The sequence below is a fragment of the Lepisosteus oculatus genome, chromosome 6 (genome assembly GCF_040954835.1).
Source record: "Lepisosteus oculatus isolate fLepOcu1 chromosome 6, fLepOcu1.hap2, whole genome shotgun sequence".
NCBI lineage: Eukaryota > Metazoa > Chordata > Actinopteri > Semionotiformes > Lepisosteidae > Lepisosteus > Lepisosteus oculatus.
In genome coordinates, this window is record NC_090701.1 from 51,809,964 (window position 1) to 51,829,518 (window position 19,555).

Sequence of the window (19,555 nt, forward strand, 5' to 3'; positions counted from 1 at the left end):
TCATTCACTCTTCCTGGAATGTGGATTGTTCATGTAAACAGGAGCTATTGAAGAGGACTCCAAAGAAACACAATGACTACCCCCTGGTTCAGGAGTCTCTCCAGGTCATGAAGGCTGTCTGTTCCAACATCAATGAAGCCAAGAGGCAGATGGAGAAGCTGGAGGTTCTGGAAGAGTGGCAGTCCCATATCGAGGGATGGGAGGTTCGTAGAAATAGACAACATTTTCTTTCCCTCGGGACATGGCAATTTTGTGTTATAGTTACAGTATACTGTAACTGCAGGGAATTATTCATTAAATTAATGCTATTGAAATCTGCAACCCTTCAAGGTATCTTCCCTCTGACATACAAAGTATGAATTCAAGTTTACTTATTTAAAGGCACTAAAGCAGTGGTGATGTGCAACAGTCTTCTTTGGGATTTTATTGTTGCCAGGTTTATCTGCAAAGCACAAAAAACAAACTTAAAATACTTAAAATTTTAAATTTGAAGCTAAAATGTTTAACTTAATCTACAAGTATACCCCTGATTCAACAATGTATGAAAACTAATGAAATTTTGTTTGATGCATCATTGGAAGGATTTTTTTCTATGTCTAATTTTTTCTCCATTAATACATTACATGCATCAGTTTATTAAGATTTGCGAATTTGCGAACTTATTAACTTCAGTAGCACTTAGACCAATTGTGTGACCTTCGAACTCCAAATATATTAACATTATTCCTTTCCTAAGAAATTAGAATTAATCTTGGCTCAATTAAATGAGCTATAGTAGATGCCCAGAGTTCTTTTTAATGAGAAGAGAGACCACTGGAAAAATACGCAATCAGCAAGCTATTAAGCAAGCTGTGAATCCTTATTATTGGTTTGCAAAATGTGTCTTGTCCAGAGACCTCTTATCATTTCAGAAATCAAATTTAGTCAATATGCAGAATACATATATGCATTCATCTACTGTCTGAATTACAACATTGAGAACATTACAAAACAACAGAAGGAATATTAGGGTCAAATGCGGTGTTCTCATATCCTTTTTGCCTACAGATAATTTATTCCACCAAATCAAGGAAAATAAATATCTTCATTTATTTTTGGGAAGATTAGTCTAAGGGTAGCAGCTCAAAATGGCAATCAAAGTGACTGCTCAGTAGGGACTGAAGTGGTTATGTAACTGATTTTGTTTAGATCATTATGAAGCTGAGACAAAAGTCCTGTTTGAGAGAGTGAAACGCATTAGTTGCTAGCTGAATGAACAAGACTGTGATCAACCTAGGAGAAGGATGAATCACTGATTAGAGCTCTGGTATGGTGTGTGAATGCCAGGCAGAATGGTTATGTAAGAAACGCAAAGGATACAGTTTAGTGAAGTGTGACTTTTGGACAAAGATTACTGTGTGTGAGTTGAAAATATAAGAATAAAGTTATTATGTAGTGCTTTGTTTGGCAAACTAACATTTTCAAAGTTAATATACTGTAGGTAGTAGTTATTAAACAAACCAAGATACAGTAGACACACAGGATACTTTTCAGTTTAACTTGTTTTTTTCCATAGAAAAATTGACATGTTAGAACCTGGAACTAGAGACTGCTTCCTGTATCGAACATCTGATTAATGTGAATCAATACTTCCTTTAGAGACAGGAATGTAGATGAATGATGACTTACAATAGTTCTGAAACCATTCCTATCATGGAAAAACATTGAGACTGTCTTAATCAAAATCGATCAGAATAATTTGTCATGTGTTTTATAGCTCAATTAAAAAAATATTTTTCTCAGTTTCATTTCGATTTACATCATTGATCTTCTTTGGGAATCTGGAATTTTTGAAGGGTGTTTGCATTTTGCAAAAATAGATTTTCTCATTTCTGTACTTTAAAAAAAAAGTTTGAGGGGACAAAGAACTTATTGTTTTAGATCAAATAATGTATTTATATGTTCCGCCAGCTGGAGTTTTTTTTTCCACATCAAACATTATAAAAATCTACCACAAATCAAAAACAGTTGGTGAAACTTTTATGAAGAAAGTGTTCTGGCACATCTTTAAAAAGACAGCCATGGCCTTTCAATGATTTTGATGTAACCACATTTGAGCAGCTAAAGCCCTTATTAACATACACACCTTTTAGACTTTTTACTATTGTTTGCTGTCTTTTATTTAGCCAACTGCGTTTAAAACTTTGAAATCTGAATTGAAATGAAGGTAACAGTTTGCTCTTAGATGGTCATCACTTGTCTGTCTGGTACACAAAGGATTTATAAATCAGTTTTTCCCTCATAGTAAGTGTATGCTTCCTTAAAGAATTCCAGAATATTTACCATGGCATTTGCATTACATAATTATTGCTCAGGATCATGTTTAGTCTGAAATAATTATTGTGCAGACTGCATGTACTGCAGTTGTATTGTATTGCTGATGTCTTTTTTCCTTGCATCTAAATGTTTTGTATTACAGTATATTAAATATGGGGTGGCTCCTGGGAGCAGAAATATTTATCTTTGCTTTAATCTTTTGTATCCCATTCATGGCCCTTTCCCTCTCTCTGCTTTTTCGGAGTCTATAAAAATGTTAGTTCCTGATGCAACCTAATAATAGTAGGGATTCTTACATACTGAGTATAATCCTGTGTTTCAGCACTGGACTTTAAACCGGGTGGAGACAGTTTTTACTGGCCCAGTGTGAGTTAGTTGAATCTGTGTGTTGTGTGGTTTGATGCCTACCCTACTATTCCTAAATATTAGTTCATTCTTCATTATGTATGATGTATAAAAATATGAAGCGGAAATCAGGCTACAGTACCAGCTGGAAAGAAATGTTAGAAAGATAACTAGGCCGTGGCTTCCAAATATGGAGGGAAAAAATTCATGCTGGATAATCTTTTTTTATTGTTTCCGGTACCTGAGGTCACTTTGCTATCCTGAGCCCATAACAGCTGTGTGATACTTGCATCACTGCAGAGTGACTTTAGAGCCCATTTGAGCCTAGTGCTGTTAATATGACAGAACAGCACTGGTTTCCTATATACAGTAGTTTCCTTTTTTTAGGACCTCCAAAAGAGTCTTAAAAGGTTTTATCTTTGTTCAAATAATGTGAATGTCTTTCTATTTGGTAAAAATCTTGCCAATTGTTGAACAGTAGATGAAGATAATATTGATTCTTCAGTTCTAACTTCAGTCCCTCCTGTGACAGTTATGACAAGAAAGAGGCTTAGGTAAGACCCTTAGGCACTGAATGTGCTGGTGTGTGGGTTCCAATGTTGTGCATTAGTGTTGCTAAGGCTTAGCGTGGGGTACTTCATCTGTAGCCTTCAGAACTGTGCGCAATGCCAATTTACTTCCTCATCACACTTCCTTTTAATCCACTTGTGATCAGTTAGCATGACAAACTGCAGCCTAAGGGGAAACAACAGAAGATAAGTACTGAAAATATGAAATTAGCTACAGGTGTGGAAAAAGAGAACCGGATAAGCCTGATGACGCAAGCTGCAGGTCCTCTTCACCCTAGGGTCCTTTCAGTTAGCTTTCGTAGAAATGTAGAGATGTCTTGGATTGAAAATCAGTGAAAAATGAATTGTTCTGATTGTCATGAGATTCTCTGAGAAAGGGAAATGAGATCTTTTCTGCAAATCCCTAGCTACTGTATACAATAAGCACCTCTTTATTTGGAGTGCTTCAAACTCCAAACGATTTCTTGGGTTTTTGAAGTAACAGGTTCACAATGAATGAGCCCTGTTGTCTTCTTCCCGTCTAATGTGCTCTTCTAAAGTCTGCTACAGTTTTATTGATGAATAATCCTCGGTCTTGGTGATCTGGGGCTGGGTGCCAATCTCATACTGTGGTTTGTTGGTGGAGGAGATTTGATCCACTGCTTGTCAGAGATCTGCTGTACCAGCCCCACTGATACCACATAGCACACAGCTGAATGAACAAATCCTTTGAGCCAAAACACTACTCATGTGAACCAGTGGGCTTGCAATTCTTTTCAAGCTCCAGACTGATTAGATGACCATGAAATTCTCATACCCGATGAGACCATAGATTTTTAAAATGGTAACTGTTAGTGGCTGGGGTGTACAGGGCAGCTTTCGTTTCACAGAAACTTGTGAGGGGAATTTTCAAAGCTGCCGGAACAAGCTCCAGAAGATGACCCACACATTGCTAAGCAATACCATAGCAGGTTTGATTAAGAAACATCTGGCTTTGAGCAGAAGCTCTGTAACACATGGGGAGAGAGAGAGAGAAAGAAAGGGCAGAATAGTGATTTCCTACCAGAAGGAAATGTTTAGCACATTTTCTGGCCTGAAAGCTGAGGCAGTTATTTTTAGATTTGACAGGAGATCAAAGCACCATAAAAAAGTCCCACTGAAGTCAAGGTAAGAAAATAAAAGATGCTGTTTTTTTTCTCAGAATTGCAATATGCTCACCAGACCTTTACTAGCTTGTCATACAATTTAAGTGAATTGTAATAGCTTATGATCATGTCTATTCCATACTGAAAGCTAAATCCTCAGTCAGTTAGAAAGCCCCTATAAGAACTTGCAGCATCTAAGAAGTGTCTCAGAACACTTCTGAAAGATAAGTGAAAGGGTTAATCCAGTGGCGTGTCAGAACATCAAGGAATGTTTTCCCTTGCATGCAGAAAAAAGCTTACTGGGAACCCAAACAAGCAATTAGAAGTGGCAGCAAGACAGCCATCAGGAAATTATTGACATTTTTGTAATAGGAAACATCTTCCCAAACAATCAAAGCAGAACATCTTGATCGTTCAGACTATCCATTGTACTGTATATTTCTTGGGGTGTGGTACCACATTTTGTTAACATTTGTCAAGGACTTTAGCCAGGATAATTCCATTCACATCATTCTTCTGGGAAACTGTTTTCTGGCGTGTTGTTTTTTAACCTAGACTTAATACTATCCCATTGTTAGAAGGATTTTAATAACTTGGAAAATAAATCACGCCCGTTGGTTTTGCGAGGTTATTAAGTGTGCAGGGTTTTGCATTGATGATCAGAAAGCAATTTGTTTTATTTTTCTGACCATTATCAGTATCTCCGTACCAGAAATCGCTTTGTCAAACAGAGTGTTTGTGTTTTTCTTGTCACTTTTTTAAGCTAGGCAGGATCAGGTGAATGCCCAGCCTCAAAGTCTGGTTTGATATTCTTGTATCACAGAGAGCCTGCTGAGTAGAATCGGAAAAACTAAAGTGAATGATCCAGTCTTTTGAGGAATATCGTCACTGTTGGTTACAAGAACACAAATCACCACCTGGCAGTTTTTCTTTGTCCACAGCTGAGAGTGGAGATACCCTCGCTACAACAGTAGTGTGATCCCTGACAAATAGTTCTGCCGACAAGTCAGGCAGCATGCAGGATTAGGATAATAGGGAGTGCCAACATGCATCTTCTTATCTGTTTTTTTATGACAGTAGTTATTTGTTGCATTTCCTTTATTATCTCCAGAAAATTCCATCTTGCATCTCAGACATTTGATCCTCTGTAAGGTCTTTGATAATTCTTACTCAAAAAATGACTGTATTCACGTTTTTTTTATTCCTTTCAGGGTTCCAACATCACCGATACGTGTACAGAGATGCTCATGCACGGAGTGCTATTGAAAATATCGGCTGGGAACATACAGGAACGGATTTTCTTTCTTTTTGATAACCTGCTGGTGTACTGTAAGAAGAAGAATAGGTATATATACTTTGTTTTGGAAATATTGCAGTGGTTGGAGATAAATTAGTTTCCTTGTATGGAAATATCTTTTGACTTAAGAGCAGTTTGGAATCCTTAAGTATTTCATTGAACATTTCATCTGTCTTTACCAAACATACCTCAGGTTGATAGGGATATGTCTGATTCTGTTAAAATCACAAGGTTGTTGGAGCAAAAATACTCTTCACTACAAAACATAGAAGTGAGACAAAGTTCTGCCCTTGTAATTGACTTTAGTTGCATCCCATATGACATTAATGGGTGACTCTTGCAGAGCGGGTCTTAAATCTTGATGAAACGTCTGATTGAGAGTTGTGGCCTCTTGCCAGAAACTGGTGGAACTCTTTCCTCTCAGGCCATGTTGATTATTTTAAAATGTCACAGAAATTTAGACGTATTTCAAAATGGATCTTGTCACAGAGACGTATGTGTACAGGATTACTATGATGCATTGTAAGGGTAAATGTGATCTACTGTTCTACGCACTTCATTCGTTCGACCTTCTACCTGATAGCAAGACCAAAACAGGAACCACAGAAGTCAATCAGTACCCTGGTGATGAGAATTGTCCCGAGACATGTTTGCTGTGTCGTGTACATATCGGTAGTTATTCTGTTGTGAAACTGTTTCACTTGTGTAATAGATCTCCTGTTATGCTCAGATTTTAATCATGTAGAAAGTGCTCCTTGCTCTAAACAGGGAATTCTGCATCGTACTTTTCTCGGCAGGCTTGAATTCCTTGTGTGCAAATGAATTTAATGAATTTAGAATTTAAGTCTATCATAAATGCAGGGAATGTGAAAGTAGGCTTTGAATTGGGATCGAAAGCATAACACTGAAGCCTCTCTTACTGTAAGTCACCAGATGATATCTGCCGCGGATGTTGTGACACCTCAAACGCTTTAGATTTTTTGCACAGGAATGAGAAATAAGTCCTATGAAATATAAAATTAGTACTTATAAAGTCTCATCTGTCACCCTACCTGCTGCTGTCTTCCTTTTTGGCCTAAGTGCAGAGTCCTTGTTCAATGTGCAGAAGAAAATCAAGTTTAAATAAACTCTGACCCAAACTGAATACTAATGATGTTTTTTATACTCACTGACTGTTAAGGCAGTTTTGCACAGAAACCCCAGCAACACTTTAATTTTAACTCCACGAGATGGATAAGCCTTTATTCACAATGTGCTGATAAGTTTAGAAACCAGCTACTAAAAAAATAGTGTTTTTGAGTTGTGTATTTCTTTCCTTTCTTCATTAAAAACCCATTAGGAAGAACTACAGAACAGCATTGCAGTTCTGCTTCTTCTGGGTCTTGGGTTCAGTTCCAGCCTCTGCAGTCTGTGTGGAGTTTGCATGTCTTCTCCAGGCCCATGTGGGTTTTCTCAAACCTCTCTTTTTCTCCACCCACCTCCCAGAAACAGATGAAATCAACTGTTTCAGTTTTTTACTTGGATACAGTTTCCAGGGACGTGTGTGGGTGTTGCTAAAATGTTCCCAGCACAGCAGAGTCGCTTCAGATAGTTAGCAATGGTAGCACAGAAAAATTGCAAAACCGTTCTAGGTATGAACCTATCTTCAATAGTAATGATTACAAAAGAACTGTCCAAATCTGAACAATCAAATACTTCTGAGATATTTTTTAATTTTTATCAACCTTGGTATAAGCTGCTTAAATAAATATAGTAATGTGCTTAATTGATAAAATCTCTCCTAAAGTGTCAGCAGTTGATATCTTAAGAAGACCTGTAAAATCCGCAGGGCTTCAGCCATCATGATTGGGTATTTCACAAGACTGTGTCTTCTTTTTTAAGTAGAAGTTTTATGGACACATTGAATTTTAGTACAATGAAGCCAACAGGACATAACAGGAGTTAACTATTATTTTGTTTTCTTTCTATAAAATTACAGACGTTTAAAAAACAGCAAGGCAGCTACAGACGGACCTCGTTATCTGTTCCGAGGCAGAATCAATACTGAAGTTATGGAAGTCGAGAATGTGGATGATGGCACAGGTAAATGTTTTTCTATCGATCAGCAATACAGGAGAAAAGTGCAGAAGCAATGAGCTTTCTTTGAATTCTTTGGAGTAGAACAAACAGTTTATAAATTTCTGAAGTGTTTCTTTCAAAAAGATATTAGGCGTGTTACCAGAGTTGAGCAATTACAGTCTGGAGCTGAGTGATTGTAATGGGAGGCATGGAAATTACACTAATATTTCACTGATAGCTGTAAAGTTAATGTTTCAGTCAAGCAGTACTTACAGTGAAAGTACTTATGATGGCATGAATTATAAATTCATACTCATTTTCTAATGATGGTAGCCTTATTGTAGTAAAATAGGCACATTAGAGATAATCTGTGAAAGAATACTGCACAACCTGTCAGCAATTCATCACTGAAAGGTTGTGATCTAACTCTTACTTGAGGGCAAAAACTTGTTTTCAGTAAAATAGTTTTTTTTCCCCTTTAACTTTTAAAATAAGGTATAATGACAAGGCAACACAACAGTTTGGAGGTTAGGCATGGTTTAATTAAGGACTGTGTCCCCTTCTATGAGGAGTCTCTTATTCCCCCTGCTTGTGGGTTTTCTCCATTAGTCCTGGTTTTTCTTGCACTTTCCAATGACGTACTAGCTACAGTAGGTTAATGGCATGTCATGTCATTTGCTAAACCGCTTTATACCACACGGTGTCGTGGGAAGCTGGAGCCTACCTGGCAAGCAACAAGCGCAAGGCAGGGTACACCCTGGACAAGACACCAGTCCATCGCAGGGCCAGTGTAAGCCCATCATACATGGGCACAGTTTGGAGGCCACAGTAAGGGCTGAGGGGGGAAATTTGGCCCGGACACCATGATAACTCCCTACTCTTATCGAGAAATGCCCGGGGATCTTTAATGACCACAGAGAGTCAGGACCTCAGTTTAACGGCTCGTCTGAAAGATGAGACTTTCAGGGCTAGGTTTATACTGTATGCGATTCTAAATTGTGTCGCCGTGTCCTGATCGCAGCGGGGGGGATTCCCAACTCATGCTCTGTGCTTCTGGCATAAGTTACAGTATGTGCTGCTGCAAATCTTACTGGCAATACATAAATTGCTTTCTGCAAATTTGGACTATCCAGTTCAGAATAAGTCTGGTTTAACATTTTGCACAGTGAATCAAAATGACAACATTTTAGAAGAATGTTTTCAATGACCTGAACCTTTCTCACTGTTAACAAAGAGACACCATTCTAACAAACATGTCTTTAAAAGGCTGTTGTTGCTGCTCATATCCTCTAACCAAAAAGTAAAGCCATACAGTACATAATTCTTTACTTTTAATACATTATGTTAAATATGTTTTAAACTCAGACCATGTGAATTAATTACAGTAAATTTAGTTACTAAGTGAACAATGTGCCTTAATCTAATTTGCAGCCTTTTGTGTGTTCATATTACTGTACTGTATATGTACTTTTTTTTCTTTCAAATTGATTGAGAGGCAGTGCTTGCTAAAGGTACTGTATTGCTTGCTAGTTTTTTACCGTTGCACATAACCCAATTCTGCAACTGGAAATGAGCAGAATACTATTTTCTGTTGCATTCTACTTGTAGTCATTTAGAACTGCCACATGACTATGGTTTCTTTTAAATTTTAAGGAGTGAAAATTAAATCTGAAAGCCAAGATAGTGCTGTTTTATTTTTCAGTAGTGAATACAACTGGTGTGATTTTCTTAGCTGGACAACATTATGCAACATTGGCACTTACTTTTTTTTATTTATCTAAGGAGTTCAATGCTTCTCCTCTGTGGTCATTAGAAGGGTGGAGCGTGTTTTTTGTAGCATTTTAGATTACATAATGATGTCATATTGTAGGCATAATGATGGGACTCAAGAAAAAAAAGTGTTTTTTTAACTTTTAATGCAGTGTATCTTGGATAAGAAACACACTCAGATGATCAGTTATATTTGTAGAAACAATTATTTTCTCCCAAAAGGGCTTCATATTATAGATATTTTAGACAGACTGGAGTTCTGTGGAGTATAAACATGGCTTGCTTTTCAAGTGGTTGTGCATGTGTGCCTTGTGTCTAAGGCTTCAATCTGAAATATTAAAGAAAAAATGAGTTTCATCTTCAGCACCAAATGTAATAAATGCTGCTAGTTTCCTTTCATGGTGAGAGCCTGAGTGTTTTCCCAATCCAGTCTGAATACCTTTAAAAGATCTTAGGCAAAAGGATAAATTGCCAAATTCATTTTAACCACACACTACAAAAGATTTTAACAGAGGTTCAAGAGGATTCAAATTCTGCTCCATTATGTTCAAATAGTCCATGGCTACTCACACCTCTGTGTACATGTGCTCTGTCTCCCCTCCCTCCACCCCAGCTTCACCATTGCAGCTGCCTCCCTGGTTCATTCCTCATAGTGAGGGGTGTTGTGTCAGTGCTGATCTGACCAATGTTGCCAGTTCCTCCGCCTACTAAAGCATTAAGCATGTTGTTCTTTAATATTTGTCAGCTTGTTTTGTCTTTATTACAATTTTACCAAACTACTGATATTTTGTTGAAGTACTTTAAAGCAGGTAAAGAACATACCTAGACGTTTTCAGAAGAATGGTTTATAAGATTACATTGCAACAGTTCTATCTAGCCAATAAGGGTTAGAAACGCCTTTTGTTGTGAAATAACAGATGCTTTATTGTTAATTTGTAATTGATTATTAAAGTTAAATGTCACTTCTTTGAATTATAATATGGTGTGTTAAGTGTCAGACATAGGAACAGCTTCACTGTTACTATTTACGATTGTTTTAAAATATATAAAAATGGCACATTGAAATACATTTGTGAAATAAATAATTTGGATGAACAGCCCTCCCTGAAGGACTAGTTTGTTCAAAACATATTAAATTGGCATTGAGGAGAAATGCGGTATAAATTAAGAGCAGATGCATTTAGGACTGAAAATAGAAGTCACGTCTTTATGCAAAGAGTCAGTGGTGTCTGGGAATATAACAACCATGGTGCTGAAGCTGATTCCCTAAGATCCTTTAAGACATGAGATGAAAACAAGAAATTTTGAATAAGATTCTGGGATCGATTAGTTTTAAGCAACCAAACAAGCAAGACAGCCCGAATTGCCTCCTGTCATTTGGAAAGTTGTGAAGTTACAATTCTACTGGCTCCAAAAGTGAAAGTAGGATAAGTTATGTAAAATGACAGTGGCATAAATGTTGTTAAGCACTCACTACTGAGCTGTTAGAATATTTACAGTTAACATCTTGGCCACTAGAATCACCCTGCAGAAATAAACTTTCAATATACAAAAACAATAGGAAAAACCTTTTTATTTTCATTACTATATGAGCTCCAGTGCAGCTGAACATAAAACCCTGCTTTGATTCAGATTTGTCTTTGCAATTGTCTTGGCATTAAAAAGTCTGACAACCGAACACTTCTCAAGGATGAATCAATTTGGAAGAAATCCCTGGAAGCTATTACTTTTACCACTCTGGAAAATTGGGTCAATAGATGCTGTTTTTGCTCCAGATATTGGCTGTTCTTAAGAGCCGAAGGATCCAAGGAATAATGAATAGAACATTCAGTAAATATAGTGCAGCACTACTATAATGCATGTCTGAACTTTGGGATACTGTGCGTCTTTTTATGTTCTGCTATGCCCCAAGGGGCATTCTTGCACGCAAAGGCTAGAAAACTTACTTTAAAATTTACGTTTGCCATTAGAGTTTCTACTTCTAATACTGATATTTACATGATAACATGATATTTAGCCTTCTGGAGGAATGACGGAGATGGTTCTCTTCACTGCACTCAAACATGTGTTCTTTTGTAACATGTAGAAAGATGAATCACCAAGCTCTGTTTTAACATTGAGACAGAACAAAATGATAGAAACAGTTTTTGCTCAGGGAAGAAATATTTTCATAATGCTGTTTCTCTGTGGCTTGGACACTCACCAGGACAAATGGATTGAAAATGGGAGGATTTTCCTCTACAAAAATAATCAACTCCATTTTTCAATAAAACAGCATCTCTTTTCTTATTTTACCGTATTTCAATCTCATTGTCAATGCACCATTGCCTTGCAGTGATACTTAACCTGGCTAGCTTTAGAAAGTTTCTCTTAGTGATTAATTTTATGTGGTGATCTTGAGCTTGCATTCTAAGCTTGGTACATGCACTCATCTATTTTCTCTGCTTAGTTTTGCTTTGTGGTCTTCTACAGATAACATAATAGACATGAAAAAAACAGAGTAACATACTTGTTGGCTGTGCCACATGACACAAAATATTTCTCTTGAAGGCAAAGAATCTGGTTATTAAAACACTAAACAACATTTAATAAGAGTGTGAAGTCTTTCATTGTACCACAGCAGCCTATACAATAGCTTTTAGAACATCAGAACATTAGAAAGGTCACAGAGAGGAAGTCATTTGGCCTATGTAACCCATTTGTTAGTACTTATTTGATCCAAGGTTCTTATTTAAACATTTTTGAAAGAAAGCAGGGTATCGGCTCCAACAATTTAGCAGTTAGAGTGTTCCAGACTCCCACAACCATTTACATAAAAAAGTAAATTCTAAGGTTCTGAGTTTTAAATCTACTTCAGTGTAGTTTCCACTTGTTTCCTCTGGTTCCTGTTTCACTGCTGATTTTTTTTTTGTGTGTGTGTCATTCTGTTTTGTTTTGTAGCCGATTACCACAGCAGTGGAAACATAGTGAACAATGGCTGGAAGATACACAACACTGCAAAAAACAAATGGTTTGTTTGCATGGCAAAGACACCAGAAGAGAAGCAGGAGTGGCTGGAAGCTATTCTAAAGGAGCGAGAAAGGAGAAAGAGTGAGTATGCGAAGCATTCTGCAAGGCATTGTGTAGTGATTGAAAACCCACTCGTTAGTTCATTCACAAAACAATTCCTTGAAGGAGAAGTGTACATCACAAACTAGAGTGTACAGGACATTCCTTTCACCTTCTTACACCCCAACTCACAAAGAAAGAACAAACTATGTTAACAAGGTTGCTGCCATTCAGAATCATCAAGCTTTATCGCTAATATGCTGAAAAAAAGAAGAAAGAGAACACAACGTTTCGGCCGTCTGCATTTGGAGATTTTTGGTATGCATTTAAAACATGCCTGAAATGATTTCATGTGCAAACAATTTTTTTTGTTGTCCAAATGTAAAATGATATTAATTATACTGTACCACAGTAAGCTACGCATTACAGTCACAGTGAATGAGAATACAAGAAGACCTGGATCTTTTTTAAAGAGCTAAACTGTAATTCCACACACTTTAATTGTGTAAGTGCTAAATTGGTGATGATGAAAAATTTAAAAGTTAAAAGAGAAACCTCCCTTTTCACTGCATGTAGTTCTGGAAGAGGTTAGGCTCTAATTTAGCTCACTTCAGCTTTCCTCTGTATATGTATCTCATCTGCTAAGAACCCTTTGTAGCATCTTTAGTAGGATCCTTCCCCCCTCCCCATCTTCATCCTTGGAGCGGCTCCCTGGCTCATTCCTTGTTAATTGAGGCCAGGTGGGGTGCTGTTAGCCTTGACCCTACTTACCGACTTCCATTTCCTCAGCCAGTCGTGTTACACACCAAAACAACTTCCTATACGCTAACACTAGAAACTACGTCAGCTCATTGCATTACTTATGTTTGAACAAACTACTGAATTAATGCTTACACTTTAACTGCTTTAAAGCTGTGAGCCTCATGTTACAGTATTTGTTTCTATTTTCTACATGATAACCTTTGTGCTTTTTCCCCACTATGATTGGAATCAGGTAGCTGCATGTATTAGTATTCTTATACTGTAATACTTGAAGCCATGTGTGGTAAATTATCTTCGTCCAGTAAGTGCCTTCGCTTTTGTTTCAATGTGCATTTGTCACAAAGATTTCCTTCCTTCCTGAACCTGCCCTTCTTTACATTGTACTCGGGGTTTCCTGTGCAGTTTGCTGTGCCTGGTTACACTCTCTCCCCTCTCTGCCAAAAATCCTTGGAGACATTGTGAGGGTCCTTGGTGGCACTGTGACTAGCGCCAGCCGGGGAACGGTTTTCCATAAAGAAGGAAAAGTGATGGTTAAATTAAAAGTATGATTTGATTTTTGATTTCAGCTTATTTGTCATAATGCTTATTTGTGAATTACCTGACAAATGTAAACATTGTTCAGTGAAGCACATTTAATAGATTTGATTTTATCTGACATTTTAGCCCTGCTAATTTATCCCATGGAACCAGGCATGGTTGGTGTATGTTTAACATAGTTAACATGGCACTGGGCCTGTCACAGTAGGTAACATCACACCCTAGGAGCACAGAATTCTCCCAAGGAAGGAGACCCAGTCTTGTGATGTTGCAGAGTTAGCTGCTGTATAGGATGAGGCGCTGTCAAAGCTCGGTTGTGATCCAGTCCCAGGCAGAGCAGAGCCCGTCACACTTGAGCCTGTTATGTTGTCACAACCCCATGGGACACCTGAGAGCATGTTGTAAATCTGTTCATTGCCTGTGCTTTGCTGTGATGCCTAAGAGCTGTGGCTCACAGAAATTGAAGTTGTTTGTTAGTTCAGTGCATTCAGCATTCAGAAATTTATGCGGGGTCTCATTCAAAATGTCCTAAAAACTAGATTCTGGTGGCAAAACAGCAGGGGTGAAGACAATGACCTTTTCCCCCAAATATGGGCATAATAGAAAACCTCAAATGTTCCGAGATACTGTATATACAGAAGGGTTATAAAGAGGATGCAGAAACTAAACAGTGAACAAAGAGGGGTGAATGACTGTGAAATCTGCGGTGGAATGGGGATTTTTTTATCAAACTCATGCCAGCTGCCATGTCACATGCAGAGTAGTGTGACAAGTGTCTCTGCACAAGGGCCTAGTGTTTGAGCTGGCATGGTATCTGGTAGCATGTGGAGCTGTGGTGTTCAATGTACTGTCTACCAGGATTTTAAGCCATCTGTTCATAGTGTACGTGTTTGTGTCACTTTGAAAAAGACTAAATTCTTTATTTTTAGGTTTACATTTCTTTTTAGATTTACATCCTCTGAATTTGACATTTTTCAACCATACAGCTTGAAAACTGTCCTTTCGGGCTTTGAAGCTTTCGAGTTCCTTGTCTAGCGTGAAGTGTCCTCTGTTAAGCACATTTGAATGTCATTCTACCCAACTAGAATCCAAGGTGGTTTGAATGGATCCAACAAGAACGGCAGGAGTGAAGAAGTAGGACTGCTCAAATAAACACAGGGACACATGAAAAGAGCTTAAAACTTGAAACTGAACTGACAGTTATTTTGTGAAAAGGATGGAATTTCTTAAGCACAGTTAAGGGATTGCTTAGGAGGAGCGTTCGTTTCCAACTGTTCTACGCAAGTTGGGCAGATTTCTAAAAACCAATGATTATTCTTAATCTTTGAATACTCTTCTTAAACTTAATTAACCTTCTTATGACTTCCTTTGAAGTCACACTAGCTGTTGCCTTCTTTACAAAAAGATATTATTCAAAGTCAGTGGTCTTCAAGAAGTTAGCTGTTGGAGGTTTCCACAATCATGTTATAAATTTTAGGTTGAGGAGATAGCGAAGGCCAGCTAGTTTTCATCATTTTAATTCATGGAATTTTCTTCTCAGCCTTGAAAAATGAAACTGATACTTGGCCTTCGGTTGTTTGAATGCAATGGCTGAACAAGTTCTTGAACGTTGGTTCTAGTACAGTAGTTTGAACTCCGTTTAAGTATTTGCAAAAACATAGAACACATGTAGCGGAGCTAGTTTGGGCACAGTGACGTCATTGCCCTCCCTGTGCGTAGCAGGGACCTCAGCCCCTGGGCTGGGGGAGGTCTCTGTTAGGTCACTTGGCTAGTTCCCTGTTGCGTTAAGCTGGAGACTCGGGCTCGCGCCCAGGCATTGCGGGACGGAGCGGCGAGGGCACAAGCCCACGTGGAACAGCGACGGTCACACACGCATGCATTATCTTCTACATAAGAAGACAAAATATTTAACAATAGTCGATTGTGCTCCTGTAATTATCGGTTACATCATCAATAAGATGAGTGAGGCTGTTCCAGAAGAGGCTCCAGTGTGTATGTAAAGAGCATAAGATCACTTTATTGGCTATATACTGTACAATTTCTTGTATTAGGAATTTGTGATATTATCTTATCATGGTTCACAGATGATGTTTCTTTAGACACCTTCATTTCCTTTCTTTCTCAATACTTAATCTTTCCATCACATAGGTAGGGGTTTATCTTTTTTTAAAAAAATCCTCTTCTGTCATGTTTGTAGCAAATTGTAATCTGGCTTTTCTGTTCTTGGTGCAATTGAGAGGTTTACATCTTGTGGTATAGTCATTGTACTGCAGTCCTAGTGTTCTGTGAAATGTGGATCCTGACTCCTTCATGGATGCAAAATGGAGGTTGTTGGCAATTTTAGTGACACTTTTAGGGTTTTACTTGACAGAGCTGATAACTTTTCTGTCATGAGCTGCAGATGTTTTTCTTCACTGACCCAGTCTTGGCTGATGGGTAATTACAACCGTGTTTTCTTCTTTAGCTTTTCTAAGCCGTTGATTTTGGTATGCCCAATTTTCTGTGTCATGGTTATTATTTTTCTTTTCTGTTTTTCTTTAACAGAAAGTTATTAGGTTTTCATTTGCCTTTCAAATGCAGACACTGAAGTCCAAGCGAGACAGGTTAATAGGATGTTCGCAGCTTTTTTTGTGAGTGCTAAATCACTCGACAACAAATACCTGAACAACCAGAAAGTTCGCAAATGCACAAGTGTAAAACGTCATTAAAATAACATCAGGCAATTGTACCAATTCATTTTCTCCTATAATTTTCTTCAGAACGTCAACACTATCAATTTGTGTAATTTACCCGAGAGTTGGGCTAGCTGAGTGGTATGCAAACTAACCGGAGAGGCTGTGGTTGAGTGGGACATGCTGCCTGTCAAGCTTGTGGTTGTGTAGGCGGGAAAGTCAAACAAAACACTGTCCAGGGCACCAAGGGGAATACGAGATCATTTTTGGAGTTCACCCAAGCGAGGGTCACATCCGGCGCATCTCAGTAGCGCAGCACAGACAGACAGTCCGAAGGCGTTGAGAAGGGAACAGGCAGGGTCCTGACCAGGGAAACATCTAGAGAGTCACTGACACCGGGGGGGAATCAGGGAGCAAGTCTAGACAGGGGGTCTAGACCGGTCCAGGCGCAGGTCAGGAAATACAGGAACTAGGGAGCACATTAAGAGATAGAATCTTGAGGAGACTTCCTACACAAAACTGTGCCCCAGATCGGCAAAAAAGTTTGACTTGACCCGAAGAAGCCTGCCCTCCTGATGGCGGAGTGGTGGAAGAAGGTGCACAGGAGATCAGGTTTTCTGTCTGATTATGTATCCTTGGTAACCGTCGTTGATAGAAGAGTGGAGGTGTGGCCAGTTACCATGGTAACATCACCCTGCTTCCGCAGTGATGGAGCAAAGGCAGACACGACTCCTGTGTGGTGAACATCAAACTCATAATATTTCTGTTCTTTATATAGGGTAGTACCTTACAAACTCAGCCCCCAAGATCTACCTAATTATTTAAAACACCAGACTCTAATAATTCACTTAATTGAGGCTATGAAGCTAGGGATTCACTTACTTTTCCATGTCCCCTATACCTTAATTACTCTTTGTTTGTTTAATTCAGACATACATTTTTTTTCAAGCGACATGGAATTGATCACTATAAACCACTGCATACTGTATTTGCATAAAGATGGGTGTTGATTCAAGAAGGCTATCATAGTAAATTGATGAGATTTCCATATTTATCCTTGGGGTCCACAGAGCTTTTCGGTGCTGTAGTTCTGTATTTGAATCATGGTTGATGACTTGTAATTCACGTGAGGAACCGAGGAGAAAGGGGGGGCCAAACAAATATGGGAGTTGTGGGATGTGGAGCCATTAGAAGAGGACAGCCACAGCCGGATCATCAGCTAGAACGAGTGCTGGGTTCCTCAGATGTTAACTAGGCAGGAGTCGTACCAGGGTCCCGGGCTGTTCTCAAGGATGGTGAGTCAGGAGCACCTTTTATTCATAGATACGATGGTGGCACCAATCCAGTGACTCACCTTATAAGTGTCGTTTCATAGCAGCTTTTAATTGAAATTAATACAAAGACATGAAAACTCTAATAAAATACTTTTCTTAATTTATCTTAATATCCAGTTTTATCTTCCAATAATAGACAAACATTGTGCACTGTTTAAAAGAAGCTAATATCCAAGAGGTCTACCATCCCCATGGTCTAGCTAGCCTCTAGTGTTAATGCCAGCATTAACCTAGTTGAAACTTATAATTTTAATTTGCATTGTAATTCAGGAGTTTTTGGTTATTGTTTAATAGGTGTGGATTTCTAGTTCATGGTCTGGGATATCTCATTGGTTTGAATTAGATCACTTTATTGGCCATTTACAATTTCTTGCTCTCCAATATACAACTTGCTCTCCATGAGACACACAGACAGGGAGAGAAGCTTGGGGTCAGAGGGCAGGGTCAGCTATTTATACGGTGCCCCTGGAGCAGTTGGGGTTAAGGGCCTTGCTCAGGGGCCCAACAGAGTAGGATTCCCCTGCCGGCTGCGGGATACGAACTGGCAACCTTCCAGCCACAGGCGCAGATCCTTAACCACAGAGCCGCTTTACCGCCCATTAATTGTCAAGATAAATGTTAAACTCCATAAACTCAGAGTTGTAGTTGTTGTAGCAGAAACTCCTGTTGATCATGGTTTTGACAGTTGAAGCTATCAAAACAGATATGAAAGATTATACTAAAATTGCAAATTAGTATATGTGGGCCTGTTTATAATGAATGTAGTGTTAAAGATATTGTCAAATCTTGTCTGCCAGGCCATGACAACAATCACTTTGAAAAGGAGAGCTAACTAAATCAACATCATACATTAAAATGGCATCTTTTCAGTTTCAACACAGCAATTGATTTATATTTTAATATTTAAGAGGATATTGAGGAGACGCATTAAGCTGCCTGATGTTTATCTGTGTGGATGAAAATGAAGACAGAAAAAAGAGAAAACAAGGATTTGTCGGACATTCCAGTGCAATTCAAGCCACCCTTTATGATAAAAAGTAACAATATTGCCCTCAGTGATGTGAGCTACGGTGTTTTTGGATAGCTTAGAGATTCACACAGCTCAATATATTACAATGACTTCTAGTGTCTGTCTGCATGCTGCATGATATATTTAGAACGGAAGAATTAAGTACATGAAGACAGATAGAGTTTTTTTAAATCAAAGAAGATATTAAAAAGCCTTGCGTTCTGTTTTTAATAAAAACCTTAAAGCATCCTGATGTGGAGCCAGTATTTCCATCTGCAGAGGAGTTTAGCTTGTCCCAAGGCAGCAAGTTAACATTCTTTGTTGTATTTATAGGCCATATATCCTGTGCCCAGTCTGATTTTACATTGTTAAGTAGTTGACAAAAGCTAAGAATTGTCCTTGTGGTGTCATTGCTTGATAAAAATGGTTGGCTGCTTTCTGTGGTGTATATATGTACAGTATATGTATCCCTTTCAGTCTGCTTATATTTTGCAGTTGTACTAGTCACAGAAAAGCCTTCATAAATGCTTTAAAAATAGGGAGGAACATTATACACTTAAATAACGTAGTAGTTGTTCTCTGTCTATCATCCCTTACATTTTATGAGAAGTACAAGATTTTATGTTTGTGAAGTCAATCACTGGAAAAAAAGAGTTTTTTTTTAAATATACTTTTTATTAAAAAAAGATGGCTAGAACTGGAGCAGGAAGGGAA

At 38.3% G+C, this 19,555-nt stretch overlaps 1 protein-coding gene across 1 annotated transcript in view; it reads left to right on the top strand.

Moving 5' to 3' along the window:
- prex2 (phosphatidylinositol-3,4,5-trisphosphate-dependent Rac exchange factor 2) overlaps positions 1-19,555 on the top strand; it is a 171,372-nt gene that overhangs the window by 41,068 nt on the left and 110,749 nt on the right. Inside the window, exons 6-9 of the mRNA XM_006633898.3 lie at positions 42-203; positions 5,566-5,699; positions 7,630-7,733; positions 12,420-12,569. Of these exons, the coding sequence (XP_006633961.2) occupies positions 42-203; positions 5,566-5,699; positions 7,630-7,733; positions 12,420-12,569 (550 nt within the window). The remainder of the gene's footprint in view (positions 1-41; positions 204-5,565; positions 5,700-7,629; positions 7,734-12,419; positions 12,570-19,555) is intronic.